This window comes from Pygoscelis adeliae, unplaced genomic scaffold (genome assembly GCF_000699105.1).
Source record: "Pygoscelis adeliae isolate BGI_AS28 unplaced genomic scaffold, ASM69910v1 Scaffold135, whole genome shotgun sequence".
Classification (NCBI taxonomy): Eukaryota; Metazoa; Chordata; class Aves; order Sphenisciformes; family Spheniscidae; genus Pygoscelis; species Pygoscelis adeliae.
This window is the reverse complement of record NW_008824908.1, coordinates 3,248,340-3,266,935: the sequence shown is the minus strand read 5'-3', so window position 1 is coordinate 3,266,935 and position 18,596 is coordinate 3,248,340. Positions and strand designations below refer to the sequence as shown.

At 39.3% G+C, this 18,596-nt stretch overlaps 1 protein-coding gene across 1 annotated transcript in view; it reads right to left on the bottom strand.

The window, feature by feature from the left end:
* The window catches only part of LOC103917741 (dynein heavy chain 5, axonemal-like), a 174,586-nt gene extending 156,049 nt beyond the window's left edge, over positions 1 to 18,537 (bottom strand). Inside the window, 12 exon segments of the mRNA XM_009324931.1 lie at positions 443 to 541; positions 1,707 to 1,800; positions 1,905 to 2,070; positions 3,265 to 3,451; positions 4,356 to 4,457; positions 7,198 to 7,269; positions 8,690 to 8,776; positions 11,660 to 11,734; positions 11,834 to 12,022; positions 13,516 to 13,612; positions 17,302 to 17,510; positions 17,784 to 18,537. Coding sequence (XP_009323206.1) covers positions 443 to 541; positions 1,707 to 1,800; positions 1,905 to 2,070; positions 3,265 to 3,451; positions 4,356 to 4,457; positions 7,198 to 7,269; positions 8,690 to 8,776; positions 11,660 to 11,734; positions 11,834 to 12,022; positions 13,516 to 13,612; positions 17,302 to 17,486 — 1,353 coding nt within the window. The 5' untranslated portion in view covers positions 17,487 to 17,510; positions 17,784 to 18,537.
* Between the last annotated feature and the right edge of the window lie 59 nt (positions 18,538 to 18,596).

The following is an 18,596-nucleotide window of genomic DNA, read 5'->3' as shown; positions in this document are numbered from 1 at the left end:
TTTAACCCGTAAAATAAGTGGAAGCTGCCCAATTTCAGCTCAACTGAAGGCTTAAGATCATTTTATGATATTTGCATTAAAACAATCATGAGTAGCTGCTAACAGAAGCATGGAGACAGGAAGAAATACCATATGTAAGACCCAACCTCACAAAGACAATTAAGGTCGATACCAGGTTTGGAAAAACATCATCTTTTGCTTATTTTTCTCATGCCCTTCAATTATCTTCTGGAATGACAACTGCCTCCTACACAAAAAATAGTATCTCTGGCTTATTGAAAATCTGTAAACTCAGCTCACTAATGCCAAAGGAGTTAAGCTGTCCACTAATCGTTAAGCATAGGAGTTAAATACTGAAAGGGGAAATATCTTTCTTTCAGCACCCAAAGCCTTTCCTTTCTTTTCTGAATTTCATGTTAAGTGCCTTTAGAGTACTACTTACAGGTGAAGCTTTGGCAAGTGGGCCAAAAAATTTATCCAATGTATATAAATATCTCACATTGTCTTTAGCTTCATTGGCAGCAATTGTTATATTACCATCCTGAAGGGATTAAAAAAAAAGAAATAGAATTAATAGTGTTAAAACTTACTGAACAGGTTCTTGCTCTTTTAAAGTGCATGCTACCACAAGACTATGATTCCATCTTGCAAACATTTTCTCACAGAAGTTCTCTCAAATAAGCCACTTCTTCTTTACATAAGAAATAACTGCTTTTACATGCAAAAATTGGTAAGATCTACCTGGCAATCAGCAACATTTTGGATGTGATTTAGAGGAATTCCCTACTTACTGATGGAAGTACAATAGCGTGGTTTTGATAATCCGACTTACATTTTAGAATGGTTTCAGCATGGTACCCATTCTACAGAACCTAGACAAGATCCCTGAAATGTACCAGGGTGTTTCCCATCATTTTTAAATAAACACTTGTTAGGGCAAATGAGTTCACAACTAATGCCTGTATATGCTCCTGTTCATGACAGGTGGAACTATACAGTACTTAGGAGGCAATTTTGTATGAAGAAAGAAATCTAGTTCATCATCCTTGGCTTGTACTGGCTCTGTACAGACACTCTAATCCAAATTCCATTTATCATAAAAGTCTGCAAATAAGTTAAGCACAAAATAAAAAACTCAATAAGGTGACACCGTTTTCCGGGTCTATTTTCAAAACAGTAGAATACCTTCTTAAGTGCTAGAAGATCTACATTCTGGTGTTTTGGGGGAGTCTGATTGGCTGTACATGGTCTACAGCTTATTTTCTGGCTTGCCTTCAATTCTGACTGATAAGTTTACATTGCAGACATCCATTTATCTGAAGTAGCAGTTATGCTACAAAAAGCCAGCTGTCAATAATTCTAAGAGCAATATGATGAACTTTCAGACGTCTCTACAGTTGGCCTGTGCAGGGTACAGCTGGAGAGAGACAGAAAAATGTTGTATTGCTGCATTGCTTTACTCCTGCACAACCATTGCGCCCACTCTGTTAATGAAAGACACATTACAGAAGCATTGACTTCTTTTCAAGTTATCTATTTAACTTCAGAATCATTGGTGTTACGTGTTTCAACAAACGGATAATAACCACAGCACAAAACCAGCATAAACACTCAAAACTATTTTTAGCATTGTGTGTTCAGTTCTGTGTGTATTACAAATACAGTACTGTACTCATTTAAAACTTTTATTAAAACATAGTAATTACCAGCTCTTTCCACTGCTTTAATGTCTTTGATCTCGCTGCCTGAAGAATACTTATAATTTTCTTTACTCTTGAACTCTTGATCTCATCTAAAAGGCTTTGAAGAAAGAAACACATTTAATACTCTCTTTGGAATGAAAGTTTACATTTATTTTTAAAAAGCTTTTTTTAGACTCTGTGAGAATGATGCAGGGATTTAACCTGTTAAATGATGACATTCTTGTCTTCCAGTGTTCCAGCTCTGCAGATGGACCAATGTCATCAGCTTCTCTTCTCATTTGTTCACCCTCCACTAAAACTTGTCTGATCTGTTTGATCCAAATCATGACCACTTCTTCAAGTTTCTCAGTGACCTCTGTGTTACTGCCTTCAGAATCATAGAATGGGACAGTCTCATAAGTACCAAGAAATAAATACAGATTTTTAACTACAGAAGTGAAATGTCCCTAGCAATCATAAGCTGAGACTCTGTGTAAGCTAAGTATATTCAAATCACTGACCAACAACAGGAAAAGATTAAGACTGTAACAAAAAGATGCACACACACACAACTTGTATCTACCTACTGTTACTACTGCATATCCTTTACGATGGAAACAGTTAAAAATACAGTGAGTTCATAAGGAAAAAAAATACAGTGATGTGGTTTTGCGAGAATCATGTTTCAGAGGTCCAGGAAATGCATTAACTATTATGTGTATATTTTTCTGCTTGTATTTCATAAGTAAAGGCTTACTTCTCCACATTTCTCTCTGCCATTGCAGCCTAGTCCACATTAAAAGCATCATGTAACAGACACCATTATTAACAGTCACAAAAAAACCCTATAATTTATAAGTCAGCACATCTTTTAGATTGCCCTAGCAGCTGAGAGAGTCCAGTTCACTTGGTGCATTATATTTAGGACTCGTGGAGCTTGTACTACTAAATAGATCTAAAGAACTTGTCCAGCCATACAATGTTACTGCCTCATCTTAAGAGTCACTAGTTGTTCTGTGGAAGTTGTCCTGCCATAGGCTCATGTAGGGTTGAGGGGGATTGCTGAATTATTGACTAGTTTGGCATTATTTCACTATGAAAGCCCATGTGGTGTTAAGAAATGGTGGAAAGCTACTGTTCAAAGAGACATAACTACTCTTTTTCTTACATATACATGTATGTATATATATAAATTTTTATAAGTACATCTTGTTTTGACTCACAGCCCTCAGAGTCAGACTTAATATTGGATGGGATTTCCCCAGCATCAAAGAAAGTGAAGAGTATACACACTAGTAGATGGCATCAGTCAGCAACTACTTGGCCAGCAAACTAGGAGGAACATAGGCCACCGCATGCATGATATGTCAAGGAACTACCTAATCCTTTAAGATCTATGAATTAAAATCATCAATCATTTGCCCATCCCTTATCATTACAGAGTCAGAAACCTGGCAAGAGTAAGCAGAAAAATGTATATAGCTCAGAAAAGATTAATTAATTCTTCAAGGTAAATTTTTACTAATGACATAACATTTATTTTATAAACAGCATCATTGTGTTTGCTGTAGGAATTACTCACCTGCAGTTATGTAGTCGGATGGGTTCTGTAAGTTGCTGACATAAATATCAATATCCACTTTTGTGAGCTGAATTTTATCTTCTATATTCTGTCTTGATGATGACAAAGTACCCACAAATTTATCCACTGAATACAGAAAGTCTTGTATCTGGCTGTTCTTCAAGCCTTCTTTCACAGCTCCCCAGTTCTGATTGTTTTATGATTTATGCCAAAAAAAAAAAAAAGTAAAACAAGGGTCACACTTTCTTTTGTTTTTTGAACACAGAAGGTATTTTATTTTTCATTAGAAAGGTATTCCTTATTCATGGCAGTATATAAAGATTTATGAGTATGCCCTTTAAAATACACTCATCAGTACTATAGCACAATTACTTTCAAGTGTGCATTGATTTAATTATTCTGTTAGACAAGAAGAGACAAACAAGCATGAGGCTCGAGAAATAAAAATATCTTGCTGCTCTCACTCACACTGAATTACCGTCTTTATTTCAGTCTGATTTGGCGTTCTCTGAACAGAGAAAACAGATTCTAATCTCCTCTCCTGCTCCTGGGTCAGAGAAAATGGTAGCATATGGTTAACAGCATATGACACCATTGCTCTCGACAGACACTGAGCTTTATTATACTTCCTACCCCTGAACGTATACTTCTAGAGGCAACAGAGCGAACTGTGATGCTTTGTGAGTGCCACAGAACAAGGACAACTTGAAGCAGCTGGATACCCTGGCTGTGATACAGTGCTTGCTGTCCACGCTCTATAATAAAATCATGGACTGATCTTTTGTGCTGCCAGAAGAACTTGGCACTTCTTTCAACCCAGGCTTAATCTGGTTTTAACGAAATCTTCACAGTTTTGCCTTAGTATGGCTGCTATGCTACGTCCTCCTTTGTGATGAGCATTACAGCTGGTGCTACTGCTTGAAAATAAACAATAACTATATGAATTTCAAACACATATACAAACTGCATGACTCTCATAAAAGCCTATATTAGACTTGTATCTTTTTGTATCCTCTGTTTTATGTGAGGGGACTACAGCAGCCACTTGCCTTCATTCCAAGTGTTCTTGAGAAAAAAGACTATTAGATTACCTGTTGGGATTTAAGTGCTGGTACCATGATCTGGGACAAGAAAAATTCCAGGCCCTGAAGGATATTTCCATTAATACAATCAAATACGCCAAAATTCACCTCCTTCAGGAAGAAATAAAAGTTAGCGAGCACATGTAAACTTCTGCAATATTATAATATATGAGTGAAATTCAGACACATGGCAGATGTATATACAGTCCATAACTACGTAGGTTCCCCGAGGATACTGCCCCTCAGCTGCTGAATTTGGATTGGACATAGACTAAAATTCAATTGGAAATTCCAAGACTTGTCCATAAGTTTGAGTCACCAGAAACATCATTCCCATATTGTAGCAACACTCCAGCAACCAATTAAAATTAACCATTTAACATCAATGCATTAATTAATCTTAAGACAATTATGTCTCTATTTCTCTTTTAAAGGAACAGCGTCCATCTATCATAAATGCCTAAAAAAGGACAACAAATGTATCAGGCAAAAAACTCCTCTCTCAGTTGCACAGTTCTCTCCAGTTCATTGTTGCTGTGAAGCAAGAAGCAGTGAATTGCTGACACCGGGGACAAGGAGAGACGGTACTGGTGAGTGGAATTTTACTGCAGAACTCGAAGCATAAATTGGAAGAACTGAGGGATTGCATCTTTTCCCAATGCTATTCATTTATGGACTGGTTGGCTTTTCTGTTACTGGCATTTTGCCTACAAATGTATACATTCTGAATATGGGTCATGTGCTTACTATGACCCATACTGACTAGCCACCTCAGCTCTGGGTATCTCTCTTGTTAGCAGAGAAGGAGTCTCATTCAGAACTTCTGAACTGCACAAACATACACTGATCTTCCCTACATCATGATGAATGCTTCACTGATACAGGGGAAAGCGTACTGAGTTCTGCCATGGAAGATTCTACTCCCAACTTTTGCCTGTGCAAAGACAGCAATTCTGGAGTGTTTTAGGAACGGCAACTACAAATGAATTTTTGTAGAGGCTTTGACATTCTTGGCTATCTTGATTATTAATATCACTAATGTTTTTCTTGCTAGTTCCCCACTTGCATGTAAAAGGAGAGTGTTTAAGACAATTAGCTATTACATATGGGTGGAATATTATTACCTAACGATATTACAGTTTTATAATCCCACTAGAGTACAAGAAGGCAGAAAGCCCTTTCTCAAAAAGTGGAGGAATTATGGATGACAGTCAAGGCAACATTCTTGATCTGTTCCACCTGAAGTTTGAGCATGAAAGAGCAAGATGCCCTGGACTGAAAGTCAAGTCATAGAGAAACACAGTTCCCATTAAACAATGCTTGAAGAAGTGCTTACGAGGAAGAAGACCAAGTTTATTTGCATGTCTGAACAGGGTCCCTGGGAGGCAATCCCCCAAGGTTTTTAATAAGGAAATGCCCCTAAACTACTTCCTTCTGCAAAAGGGTGTGCTAGCAAAATAGCAGAAGGAAAAGACAGAAAGGTAATGAAGAAAGGAACTGACCCCTATTTCCCCCCTTCAGATGCTTTTAACAAGGTCAGTTTCTCCCATAAGAGAGTGTTTGCATTTGTTGCAGGGAGTGGGAGGCAGGGAAAATTACGTCTTTCAAGACTTCTGTCTGTTCATGAGAATCTCTAGGACAAGGTCAACATACAAGCTGACCCATTTCTTTCCACAGGATGCTGAAGATTCATCTATTTCTCTTGAGAAATAGGGAACAAGTTAGTGTATTTCTAGGGGGTTCTTGGATTCTCCTTCCAACTAGTCCTACACAGCTCTTCAGGATAAACCAGAATTTGCCAAACCAGTCTGAGCCTGAGCTCCAAGACTCATCACTGTGAAGACCGGCTGACTGAAAAGTAGGGCTTGTTTTACCTTCTATAGCATCTAAAAATATTGCCTCGCATACAGAATGAAGTTTGACGACAGCTACATGACAGCCCCTGCCAAAACAAGGTGATCACAAAAGAACCACAGAGAGAAGGCACCAAGGCAGCTAAGTGAAGAGTTTGGACAACCATTCTGACAAGTACCCAACTGAAGCAGCGCAGCAGGATTGACTGCGAGAAGAGGAAGCCTAGAAATTACTTTTGCACCCCTAGATGAGGTATTTGTAAAAATGTTGTTATAAAGCAAGTGACTGACAGAAACTGAAGTACTAATTTCCATGACTGTAGCTGGAGAACAAACTTACTACAGCTTTGGCCTGCTCAGTTGGAACACATCAACCTATTAGTGACGAATAAGGAGAAAATCTGTACAGCACAAAAATGAGTGCATCAATATTTTTGAGAATATGATTTCAGGCTTATTACATTGCCTATTCTTAGATGTTAGTATCTAGATGCTCTCTGTAAAAAACCATTGCAAATATTTCCCAAGAACATGAGTATCTCTGAAAGTCGGAAAAGTACTTTTCTTATATACAGCTAAAGCTATTAGGGGCAGGAAAACTTTACTTTAGTTAGTTTCAAGTATGATCTTTATTTTAAAAGTTTAAAAGATAGGTATTTAAGTGCAGCGTTTCCATAACTTAGGCTCATTAATTAAAAGGAAATCTCCTGATTTAGGTCTTTATTCCCTATTGCCATGAAAATTTATATTTTTATGACTGATTAATAAGGATTTTTTATTAATTAAAATCTTGTTTTTAATACTATGCAGTAGCTAATTTCCAAATCATTAGAACATTATCATAAATAATTATTCAGGTGAAAAAGAACTCCTGTTAAACACAGAACTAGATATTTTCATGAAAGCACTCCCCACTTCTTTTTCTGATTCCAGTTGCGTGAATAAAGGTCTAAGAAAATATTAAGTACACTGCAAACACTGCATGATTTTGGTCTGACCTGGGAAACATTCGATGCGGTTATAACTTTATCCGATGTCCTTAGGAAAAATGCACAAGTTCCTGTAAAGTTCTGTAAAAAGGACAAAATGCATATGGTTAAAAAGAATACACGTGTACAGTGAAAGTAATTTACTTAACAACTTTAAAATGTGCTGAAAACAAAATTGTAAAAAATGAATTACTCGAAAAAGTAGTGAACTGTTTGTAGGATATTTGAACATCTGCCCCTCTCAAGTCAAATGCTGTTTTTTCTCCATCTGACATAAGAACGTCAAAAATGCCGTTCTGGGCAGACCAGTCCAGTATTGCATCTCTACCAAGAAAATGCAGTTCAGGGAGAGCTTGTGAGCTAGGCTACTTCCTGGGCTCTTCTACTCTCTGACCACCTGCAACCATTGTATGAGAGCTGTTAGATGACATATTCCTGTCTAGTCATTTCAGTATCCATTTATGGACCTATCCATGAGATGGTCTAATCCCTTTCTGAATCTGCCAACATAAATTCACCGAAAAAACCTCAAGATATCCTCAGCTTTCCAACATTTAAAGTACTTTTCATAGATACCTAGACCAGAACGGATCATCTTAGAATGACATTTATTTCATTTTTTTGAAAAGGGAACTTAAAGATTACTAAAACCTTCTGATCCAAATACTTTTTAACACGTATTTTCATCTTTTCGATGGATTGAAGTAACGTAAATGTTTCAAATCAGTACTGCAACAATGCTTATTTTTAATCTATTAAATCTAATAATAATTCAACTATAACAAATTTGAAAAGCCATTCCAATTGGTCCAATTGGCAGAGGAATGAACTTCACTTCTCCTCTGAAAGCAAGAAAGAATTCTTCTGCTATGTCTTTTCTAACAAAACAATGTTAATATAAGCTCATCGGGGAGGGCGGGGGGAAGACATCACCATGTCTTATTCAAAGAAAATTGTATATGGTACACCCGATTCCCCCCAAAAAAGATGGAAAGAAAGAAAATTAATCAGAAATCTTAATGACTACTCTGAATACACTGCTGAATAATACTTAGACATTACAGTGAGGAGGTTGTTATAAGAATTTGAATGGAACAAAGGAATTATTAAAGGTATTTTTGGAGTAATGTGCAGTATTATTATATGAAAGGAAACACAAAACCACTGAAGAACTGCACTTTTAAACTAGAAGTGCACAAGCACTGGAAAATACTTAAACTTGCAGTCATTAACAAAATTGTTAGGACCTGCGATTTTTTAACAAGGGTTTATTTGACCTACTCTCCTCTCAGATAGTCAAATCAATTAATCATTACTTCTTTACTGGTGAATTCCAGCCTCAACTGAAGAAATGTTGGGAGATCTTGCATTATGAGAACATGGACTAAGTATTTAAGTATCTATCCAAGAATTACAAAAAGCTGTTTAACACTGCACAACTGTTACGTTTTTTTCAATATTTTACTTTTCAAATGTCATCTAATGAATTTTTCAACCATACCTCGGTAGAACCCATGGTAATAAATAACTTCTTCTGAAGCAAACTGTTCGTCGACCCATCTGACCTCAATGATGCATTCGACTTTTGCTAGCAATTAAATTATAAATAAGAGGTTAACAAAATAAAAGCTATTATCACACCAATACCTCATCCTATTTGAATATGTGAATTATAACTAAGCTCATTCTGAATCAGTTAGTAATTCCCAGATAGAAATCGTGAGGTTGGCTTTATCTGGAGAATAAGCTTTGCATGAATCTCTCAATCCCCAGTAAACAGTTTCATAGCCCTGTTCTTTCAGAGAACACTCAAACAAGAAAGGACAAAAAATCTCAGAAAATATAATGAAATTAAATCTGAAGTGTTTCCTAGAGCAACTTCCTCCATGGAAACAAACTGGATGTCTCGCAGAGTCATGTGCCTGGTCTGCAAAGTCATAATGTAATTGTGAGTGGGACTCACAAGGAACATTGTCAGCTAGATCCTGCCAACAATGCAAAGAAATTTACTTTTCTGCCCATGTCTTTAACCGTACAACATTCTGAAAAACTTTCTGAGAAGCATTGCTGCCACTGGTCCCTCTCCACTGAGATGTATCTACAGCCTCTTCTATTTGAAGCAACAAAAAAGTTTAAGCCTAATAAAGACCTGCTTCCCTCTAATCTTCTGTCACGCGCTTTGGAAAATAATCTGTTGAAATTTGGAAGAATCTAACAGAAAGTAATGTGGAAGAAGCCTGCAGGTATATTACTCTTTCAAGTTTGAGGAGAGGTCTCTTCCTAAAAAGTCAAATGCACAGCTCCTTCTAGACTAAATGTGTGATGTATGATACACTGTGGTGGCTCCCCACTTCCACCCCAAATCAGCATCTTCTAACCCCTATGCACAGTCTCAAGCGAACATCATGCACCCAAGCTGGTGAAAAAGAGAGATGAGCAGCACTGAAGAAAGGATTTTTGACAAATCTTGGTAAGAACATGCCTACTAGGTCAGGCCAATGGTATTTTGTCTCCAAGAATGGCCAAAAATGGATAAGAACAGGGCAAGCATGTATGATAATGCCCCTGAGTAATCTCCAATTCTCTAATATGTTTGAAATCAAACTGTTGACAGAACAGTCAATTTAATGAGATCTCGACTCATCAGAATGGGGTGGAAGATGCTAGAGATGGCATTCATACTTCCCATCAGAAACATTTATTTTTATGCTATGCTGCTTTTGCAACAAGATTTTCACAGATTCTTATTTAATGGATAAAAAGACCAAAGTAAAACAAAAGTAAATGCAGAAATGAAATGTTTCACTTAACCCAAGTTGGGCATTTATTTCTGGCTTGTAAGTTAAAGAAAACACTTTCAAGATTTTTAGTTTCATCTTGTTTTAAGTCAGAGAACATGTTCATCCCAGAAATGTGCGTGCACAGTCCCAGTGAAAGGAAAAACTGATTAAACCGTTTTGACAGCTGAGCCGATTCTGTGTGTTGCAGCCTATAGGCAATTCCAGTAATGCTCAAAAGTTCTTTTAGCTTACATAGGTTATAAAGAATCTGTAATTCATTCTTGCACTTAACTGACGATCAAGCATTATTAATCAGTTTTTTCTCCCCAACAGGCCTAAACTACCACCACATGGTGAGTTAGCTCACCCTAACATGGCTCCTCAATGGCATAACCTGAAAGGACTGAGGAAGGTCTTCTGCAGTTCAGGAAGCCCACAACAGTCATGTTAGGCAATTTCAAGATCGCTTGGCACCTTCTGATATCACACACTCAGTGGAAGCTGAACAAATGATTTTGCTTTTTATGAAGAGGCTTCTTCTTCAGAAAATTGCAAGGGAGACAAATGTATCTCGGGGACCACAGCTACCTTATTTCTAGTTATAGTTTCGCAAGCTTAAGAATATTTGCTGCAGAATGGGACAGACCTGAACATGAAGCCACCTTAATTTAGAAAGAAATTCCATCATTTTTCACCCTTTTGAATCAGTGCTCTGTCCATAGTGGAGTTGGTGCAGTTCAAACCAAAAGGAGAAGACAAAATGGTTCTTACAAAGACCATTCCCCCATTCCTACAATACTTATGTTAGTTAATCTAGTATTTTTAAACTCTGAATACTGTGAACACTTTGCCTCAATTATCTTTATCATTTTTAAAGTCTGGATTTTTACTTCACTTGGCCATTATTAAGTTTTCTTTTGTGAAAACAAGAATAATATCAAACCATGCCACATGGCATTCTCCTGTTTTCATGTAAGCCAAGATGTGTCGTGGTTTAACCTCAGTCAGCAACTGAGCACCACGCAGCTGCTCGCTCACTCCCCCCACCCCCCTGGTGGGATGGGGGAGAGAATTGTAAGAGTAGAAGTGAGAAAAACTCGTGGGTTGAGATAAAAACAGTTTAATAATTGAAATAAAATGATAATGATAATAATATGATAATAGTAATAATACACAAAACAAGTGATGCACAGTGCAGTTGCTCACCACCCGCCGACCGATGCCCAGCCAGTCCCCGCGCAGCGGCCCCCCCGGCCAGCTTCCCCCAGTTTATGTACTGAGCATGACGTCACATGGTATGGAATGTCCCTTTGGTCAGTTTGGGTCAGCTGTCCTGGCTGTGCCCCCTCCCAGCTTCTTGTGCAACTGCAGCCTTCTCAGTTGGTAGAGCATGGGAAACTAAAAAGTCGTTGGGTAGTGTAAGCATTACCTAGCACCAACTAAAACATCGGTGCCTTATCAATTTTGTTCCCATCCTAAATCCAAAACACAGCACTGTACCAGCTACTAGGAAGGACATTAACTCTATCCCTGCCGAAACCAGGACAGCCAAGATGGCAGTATCTAAACAATGAGATCCAAGTTCTTTCCACACTGGCACGCATAGCAAGATTTTCTGAATTTTGCAACAGTCATGTGATTTTTTTTAAAAAAAAGGGCAACTTTGCTTTTGCAGAATAACAGAAACATACCTGCAATACATCTTGGTAAAAGAAGAGCAACTTTTTAAGTCCACTAGGGGCAAAGAATTGTTCTATAAGTTGAAACTAAAAACAAAATTACAATTGTAGTTAATTGTGAAGTAGTTTCAAAAGACTGGAAATTTTAGAAATATATTTCATAATAATAATTTAATTACTATTTACCTTGTCATCAGAAATAATGGCCTCCTCCACTTGCTGCTCACTTAAGCCTATCCCATCTGCTAATCTTGATATCAAATACTTTTGTCTTTCATCTATCTGAGCTCTTCTCTCCTCTTTGGTGACTTTGGCTTGCTTGGCTAGTTCTTTCCTAGTTTCACTGGAAAGTACTATACTGTTCTTACCAGTTGTCTAGAAAATAAAAGTTTGTTATAGAGAGATTCTTTTTCCTCACTTAAGGATTGTATTTTATATTGTTGATCTTTAAGCTGGTTTCATAAACTACTTCAAGCAGGAACATAAAAAAATTACATCTAAGGAATGCAGAGAGAAAAGATCAGTAATAATTAACTTGTTAGGCCAGAATTATTTCTCAGTATAAAGCTGCTACAATGGACACTTCAGATTGGAAACTTCAGATCAGGACCTCAGAATCAGATGTGGATCCAGGCTAAGGTTACAATACAAATTTAGCACTATTAAGGCTCTAATTCGAATCTCAGCTTTGTGAATCCAGCTTCCAAACTTATACATGTCCATATTCCAGATTTGGGACCAGATCTGTTTCTACACTGCCAGCATTTTAATATATAGTATCAAGTTATTACCTCAAAGGAAATAAATAAAACAAATCCACTATAAAATCAGTCACCACTGGAACAAATATACAATTGATGTTTAATACGCAGGTCATATAAAGGTATTACCAGAATGATAAAGAAGGAATTTTATGTAGACAAAGGATTTTTTTAAATCTTCATAATAGTGTGAACATAGATATGGTGAATAACATTTTTAAGTCAACAGATAATCTTCAGAAGCTATACGGAAAACTAAAGATTTGGGTAAAAAAGTCACCACACTGAGCATTTCCTTCTACACACAGCTCCCACTGACATGAGTATCTGGAGTCTGGGAATGTCTGGAGTGCCTCTGTACCTCACAATTTTTATTGCAGAGAAACAAGGATAAATTACATCATCTTCCCAGTACTCTAAACTAGGAATTGTAATTGATCAATCCTGATTTACTTTTGGATTAAAAAACCAAAAAGCTGGCCAACGTCCACCTTTGCCTCCTACCATTTGGTCTTACCCCAGACTCTAAATGGATGTTTTACATCACTCCTGTCTCTACCTGCATCTCTTTGAGACCAGGTGACAACACGAATGCCTGAATACCTGTAGTTGTTGGTCAGTACCATTCTGATGTCTCTAAAAGCTACACATCTTTTCTGATTCACCGTTCATTTTTCTCCCATGTAGGTCCCAACTCATCTATGTCAGTCTTTTATCATCTCTGGCTTCCATGCCAACAGCTGGATCTTTTGTTTTGCATATGCCTTCCCTGATGCAGCACGACCTTATTCAAGTATTCTTTACCAATATTAATTTTCATGTTGGCAAGGGATTAACCAGTGGATGATCAAAAAAAAACCCCCAGAAACCAAAATCCCAGCAACATACATTGTGAGCACAGAAAGTAAATGGCCTAACACTGCATACACTTTTGAGTGGTTCACTGTTCTTTTTCCTTGTAATTAACAGAGACTGAAGGAACTCAGCACCCTCCAGTATTAGGCCAAACTTTTGTCAATGAAGACTTCAAGAATAATCTGTACAGAAGAAAATTTAACAGAAAAAAGGTAGCTGAGTCACCACCTGTTTTAGCATGAAAACACTTGCCGGAAGAACAGCAGTCAAATGTGATCCTGTGACAGCAGATCCTAGCTCAGTGCTCCCTGTCTTCAGGTCCCTTCCACGTCTACGATGCTTACTTTCTGTGTCTAGTTAAAAGAAGTGACAAGTTCTAATTATTCGGGTATATGCACAACAAATGCACTTACAAGACCTGCAACGTTGTGTCTTAATATCTGCTGGCCAACCTCTTCTCAGGCTGGGGAAAATGAGACATGAAAGGAACATTAGAAAACCTGTGCCTCAGCAGAAACCCTTAGAAGCTGTTAGGGGGAAAAAAAGTCTTATAATGGCTTTTTTCTCAAGTTCAATTGCAAACAATTCCTACTGATAGCAGTAGAGGAAAGAAAAAGCAATTTAAGGTACTAGCTTGAAGAAATCAGTTCTGGAAAAAATAGAGACTGAAATATTTTCACTTTCCACACTTGCTATTGTCACCCAGTTATTCCTCTTCTGTTACTTTATCTAAATTCTGATTGTCAATCTCATGCATTTCTGACAAAATTGCTACTTGCAGGGACTTGCAAGACAATTTGAGCACATGGAATATCTGAAGAATAACGACTGGTAATATTTGCAATAAAAACAGGACATGTATCATTAGCGTGTGTAACTATCTTATTTTGATTGTTTAAGCTTCCTTAAGAGCTTTTGAAGCCCTTTAAGTTATTTAATAAAAAATGTACTGCATGCCTTTGTTTTTAATAAAAATTAGGATTTGAATATTTTAAGTCATTTAAGTAACAAATAAGAATATTTATGTTTTCCTGATACTAAGTACAATAACTTATCTCCAGCCAGCCAGCATTTGTCTTTTAAAAATTTTAATTACAAAGCATTCTGAAATATTGCTTTATCTCTCCTTAACAGAAATACTGTTTTAGTTAGCTTCAAAAAGATAATTATTTGAAAGCACTGAACAACACTATTTGTAATTGCTACAGCTTGCTTTTAGTCCAAGAAAAAGCAACCCTTTTTTTTTCTCAGAAGACGACATTTAGGTCCCATCCTTGGCAGCAAATAGGACCCTCAGTGGAGCATGCAGTAGTGCTAATGAGCGGCTCACTAAACTTTCAGGAACTACTGTTTAATCTATTCTAAATAAATGATGAGATTGTGACTAAAATTAATATTCTAATAGCACTGATTTTCTTATAAATTTTCTTACAGATTGTGTGTCTCTTTTACCCTGACTATAATGTATTATTCACAGAATTATAGAATGGTTGAGATTGGAAGGGACCTCTGGAGGTCATCTGCTCCAACCCCCCCCTGCTCAAGCAGGGCCACTTCGAACTGGTTGCCCAGAACCATGTCCAGACGGCTTTTGAATATCTCCAAGGAAGGAGAGTCCACAACCTCTCTGGGCAACCTGTGCCAGTGCTCGGTCACCCTCATAGTGAAAAAGTGTTTCCTGATTTCAGAGGGAACCTCCTGTGTTTCAGGTTTTGCCTATTGCAACCTGTGCCAGTGCTTGGTCACCCTCACAGTGAAAAAGTGTTTCCTAGTGTTCAGAGGGAACCCCTGATTGTGCCCATTGCCTCTGGTCCTGTCACTGGGCACCACTGAAAAGTGCCTGGCTCCATCTCCTTTGCCCCCTCCCTTCAGGTATTTATATACATTGATAAGATCCCCCTCAGCCCCAGCTCTCTCAACCCTTCCTCATAGGAGAGATGCTCCAGTCCCTTCTTCATCTTTGTGGCTCTTCGTTGGACTCTCTACAGTATGTCCATGTCTCTCTTGTACTGGGGAGTCCAGAACTGGACACAGCACTCCAGGTGTGGCCTCACCAGTGCTGAGTAGAGGGGAAGGATCACCTCCCTCAATCTGCTGGCCATGCTTTGCCTAATGCAGCCGAAGATATCATTAGCCTTTTTTGCCACAAGGGCACATTGCTGGCTCATGTACATTTTGGTGTCCACCAGGACCCCCAAGCCCTTTTCTGCCAATCTCCTTTCCAGCCGGTCAGCTCCCAGCTTGTACTGCTGCCTTGGGTTATTCCTCCCCAGGTGCAGGAATTTACACTTCCCCTGTTGAGCTGCCTGAGGTTCCTGTCAGCCCATTTCTCCAGCTTGTCGAGGTCCCTCTGGATGGCGGCATGACTGTCCGGTGTATCAGCCATTCCTGCCAGTTATGTGTCATCAGCAACCTTGCTAAGGGTACATTCTGCCCCATCATCCAGATCATTAATGAAGACATTGACCAGGACTGGACCCCGTATTGACCCCTAGGGTACACCGCTACCTACTGGCCTGCAACTGGACTTTGTGCCACTGATCACCACTCTCTGGGCTTGTCTGTTCAATCAGTTTTCAATCCATCTGTCTGCTCATCCAGCCCACACATCATTAGCTTCTAGCTTCTCTATGAGAATCTTACAGGAGTAAAGTGGAAATTCAAATTGTAACTGTTTGGCAGTGGTAATTTGTGACCCAGGAGCGATCTGGCATAGAGAACAAGAAGACCCAGGAATGCCAGAGACGGAACAACTCCCTGTAAGGGAGTGTAGTTTCCCTGGGTGATAAGAAACAGACACAGCATTGTCTTGTAGCCATCCTGGAATGTGAGGCTCAAGGTCTACCTTTGGGCAGCAGAGCTGGTGCTGGGGGATGGACCCAAGGCTGGGCTGAGGCACTCCATGCTGACGCTTACAGGACTGGTGCTGGTGCAAGTGCATATAAGGAATCAGCTTGTGAAGTATCTTTGCAGACTTCTTATAGAACTGGTTACGGCAGTAGGACTGTCCAAGGTATTGTTCTTTTTTTTTTTAAATATATTTCAGCACAAATATGTGTTCAATTCACCTCAAGGGGCACAATAAAAAATTCCCAACAGGAGAATGTCAAAAGGCTTACTGAAGAAAAGGTAGACCATATCCACAGCACTCCCCTCACCTACCAAGCCAATCATTTCATTGCAAAAGGCAATGAGGTTGGTCAAGCATTTCTTCCTTTGGTGAATCCATGCTGGCTACTCCCAATCACCTTCTTGTCCTTCGTGTGCCTGGAAATGGTATCCAGGATTAGCTGCTCCACCACCTTCCCAGGGACTGAGGTGAGGCTGACTAGCCTGTAGTTCCCTGGGTCCTCCTTCTTGCCCTTCTTGGCGACAGGAGTGACATTAGCTTTCCTCCAGGCCTCAGGAACCTCTCTCAGTTGCCATGAACATTCAAAGATTATTGAACGCAGCCTTGCAATGACATCAGCCAGCTGCCTCCATGCTCGTGGGTGCATCCCATCAGGGCCCATGGACTTATGCCCACTTTGCTTAAGTATTCCCCAACCTTGTGGAAGGGGATCAGGTTAGAGAGTTAGGAGGGAGCTGGCTGATGTCACTGCGAGGCCACGTTCAATAATCTTTGAACTCATTAATCAATCTATTATCACCGTTAATATATTCCACAAAAGAGATCCCATACTATAGCATATACCATACTGTAGAGTACTACCCATTTTAATTCCAGAGAAATGGTTCTAATCATGTTACTATGATTCAACATCAGGAAATCTGCTAAGGGATCAGAGTTGCACTGTGCATGACCCTGTAAATACATATATATATGTAAAAAAAAAAAAGCATTTGTTTATTTATATGTACGTATTTATTTATAAAGCTGAAAATTGCACATTGCAGTCCCTACACTGGCACATTCAGAACAGCACATACCCACCCAGTATATATAAGTACCTGTTATGAACTTAAACACTCTACTTAATAATCGGTTTCTCATTTTGTTCCTGGAACTTTTTTCCATACAAAGCCAACGTGAAGAATTTATCATTATTTTCTCCCTTACCTTTTTTTATAGCAATGAGAGGTGGACAGAGATCAATGTTGGGTTTGGAAGAAAGTTGTGTGGCTCTCAGTCGTTCTGGTTCCTGCTGTGCAGAGTGACCAGGAGAGGAACTAGGCTCGACTCTTCCCCCTAACTCAGTCTCACCTCCCACAGTATCCTCCATTTCCACCACCACACAAAAATCAACCTAAATCAACAATACAGAAAATGACCAGACAATGTAACATTGTAACAATCAACCACACCTTCAGTATTTTTTTCCCTGCTATAGCATCAATATGATAGACTAGTAAGGAAAAGAAAAAAATTCTCTACTTTTGGTTGCTAATTTAAAATGAGACGATCTAAGCAGTTTACAAAACGATAAAAGCTCCTCTAAAGTTACCCGTCAACCAAACTTTATTTCTAATTGTGTAACTGTCATTTCTCTCTGATCAGACTGCTGCAGGTGGGAACTCACGCATTGAGGGACAGGTTAAGCTCCTTCTTACACGACAGCTGCAGGTCCCACTGCGAAGCGCTGGGCACAGAGTGGCGACTGAGGCACTTCCTTAATCTCAAGCAGGTTTTTAAGCCTGCAGTCTAGCCTGAGCACTTGGAGTTGCTGGCAGCTGCTATGGCAACCCCTACACAAACTCAGCTAACAACCCAGTTCCCAGGAGGCACCTCGTCTGTCCCCATTTCCCGCTGGATCCACCAACGCAGTGCTAATTTCATAACTACTTGTCTTTTTAAACGCACCAGAGTTTTCCCTTACATGTAAATTAAATCCTAAGCAAGCAGCTTCCCTGACCCTCAGCATTTCTGACGTGCGGAGCCAGGGGAGGCCATAGGGAGCTGCACCCCGGCAGCCACGCCGCCCTCCTCAACACAGCCTTTCTCAACAGGGTGGCAACCTGGGTTCTGGGCAACATGCGAAGAGACACAGCTGAGACAAGTGGCTGAATGAGGACTTTCCCTTCTCCTCTTGCCGGGCAAAGCTACTTCCACATAGACCTGAACGATACCGCATGATTCACAGCTTATCCACCTGTGGCACCCTCACTTAGCATGCTTCCTTTTTCCAGACGATACCCAACGACCAAGCTTTCACTGCAGTATGTTACCGTTCAAACCCAAAGGTTTAGTAACTCGAAGGACTTCCGCGTTTTACTTTTTTAACCGACCTCACCGACCTTGAATCACGCCCCACTAGTACTGACAGTCCCCTCGACACTGAGAGACTGTAAAAAAAAAACCAAGGGAGGAGGAAGAGGCGGCGCCACCGGTAGCC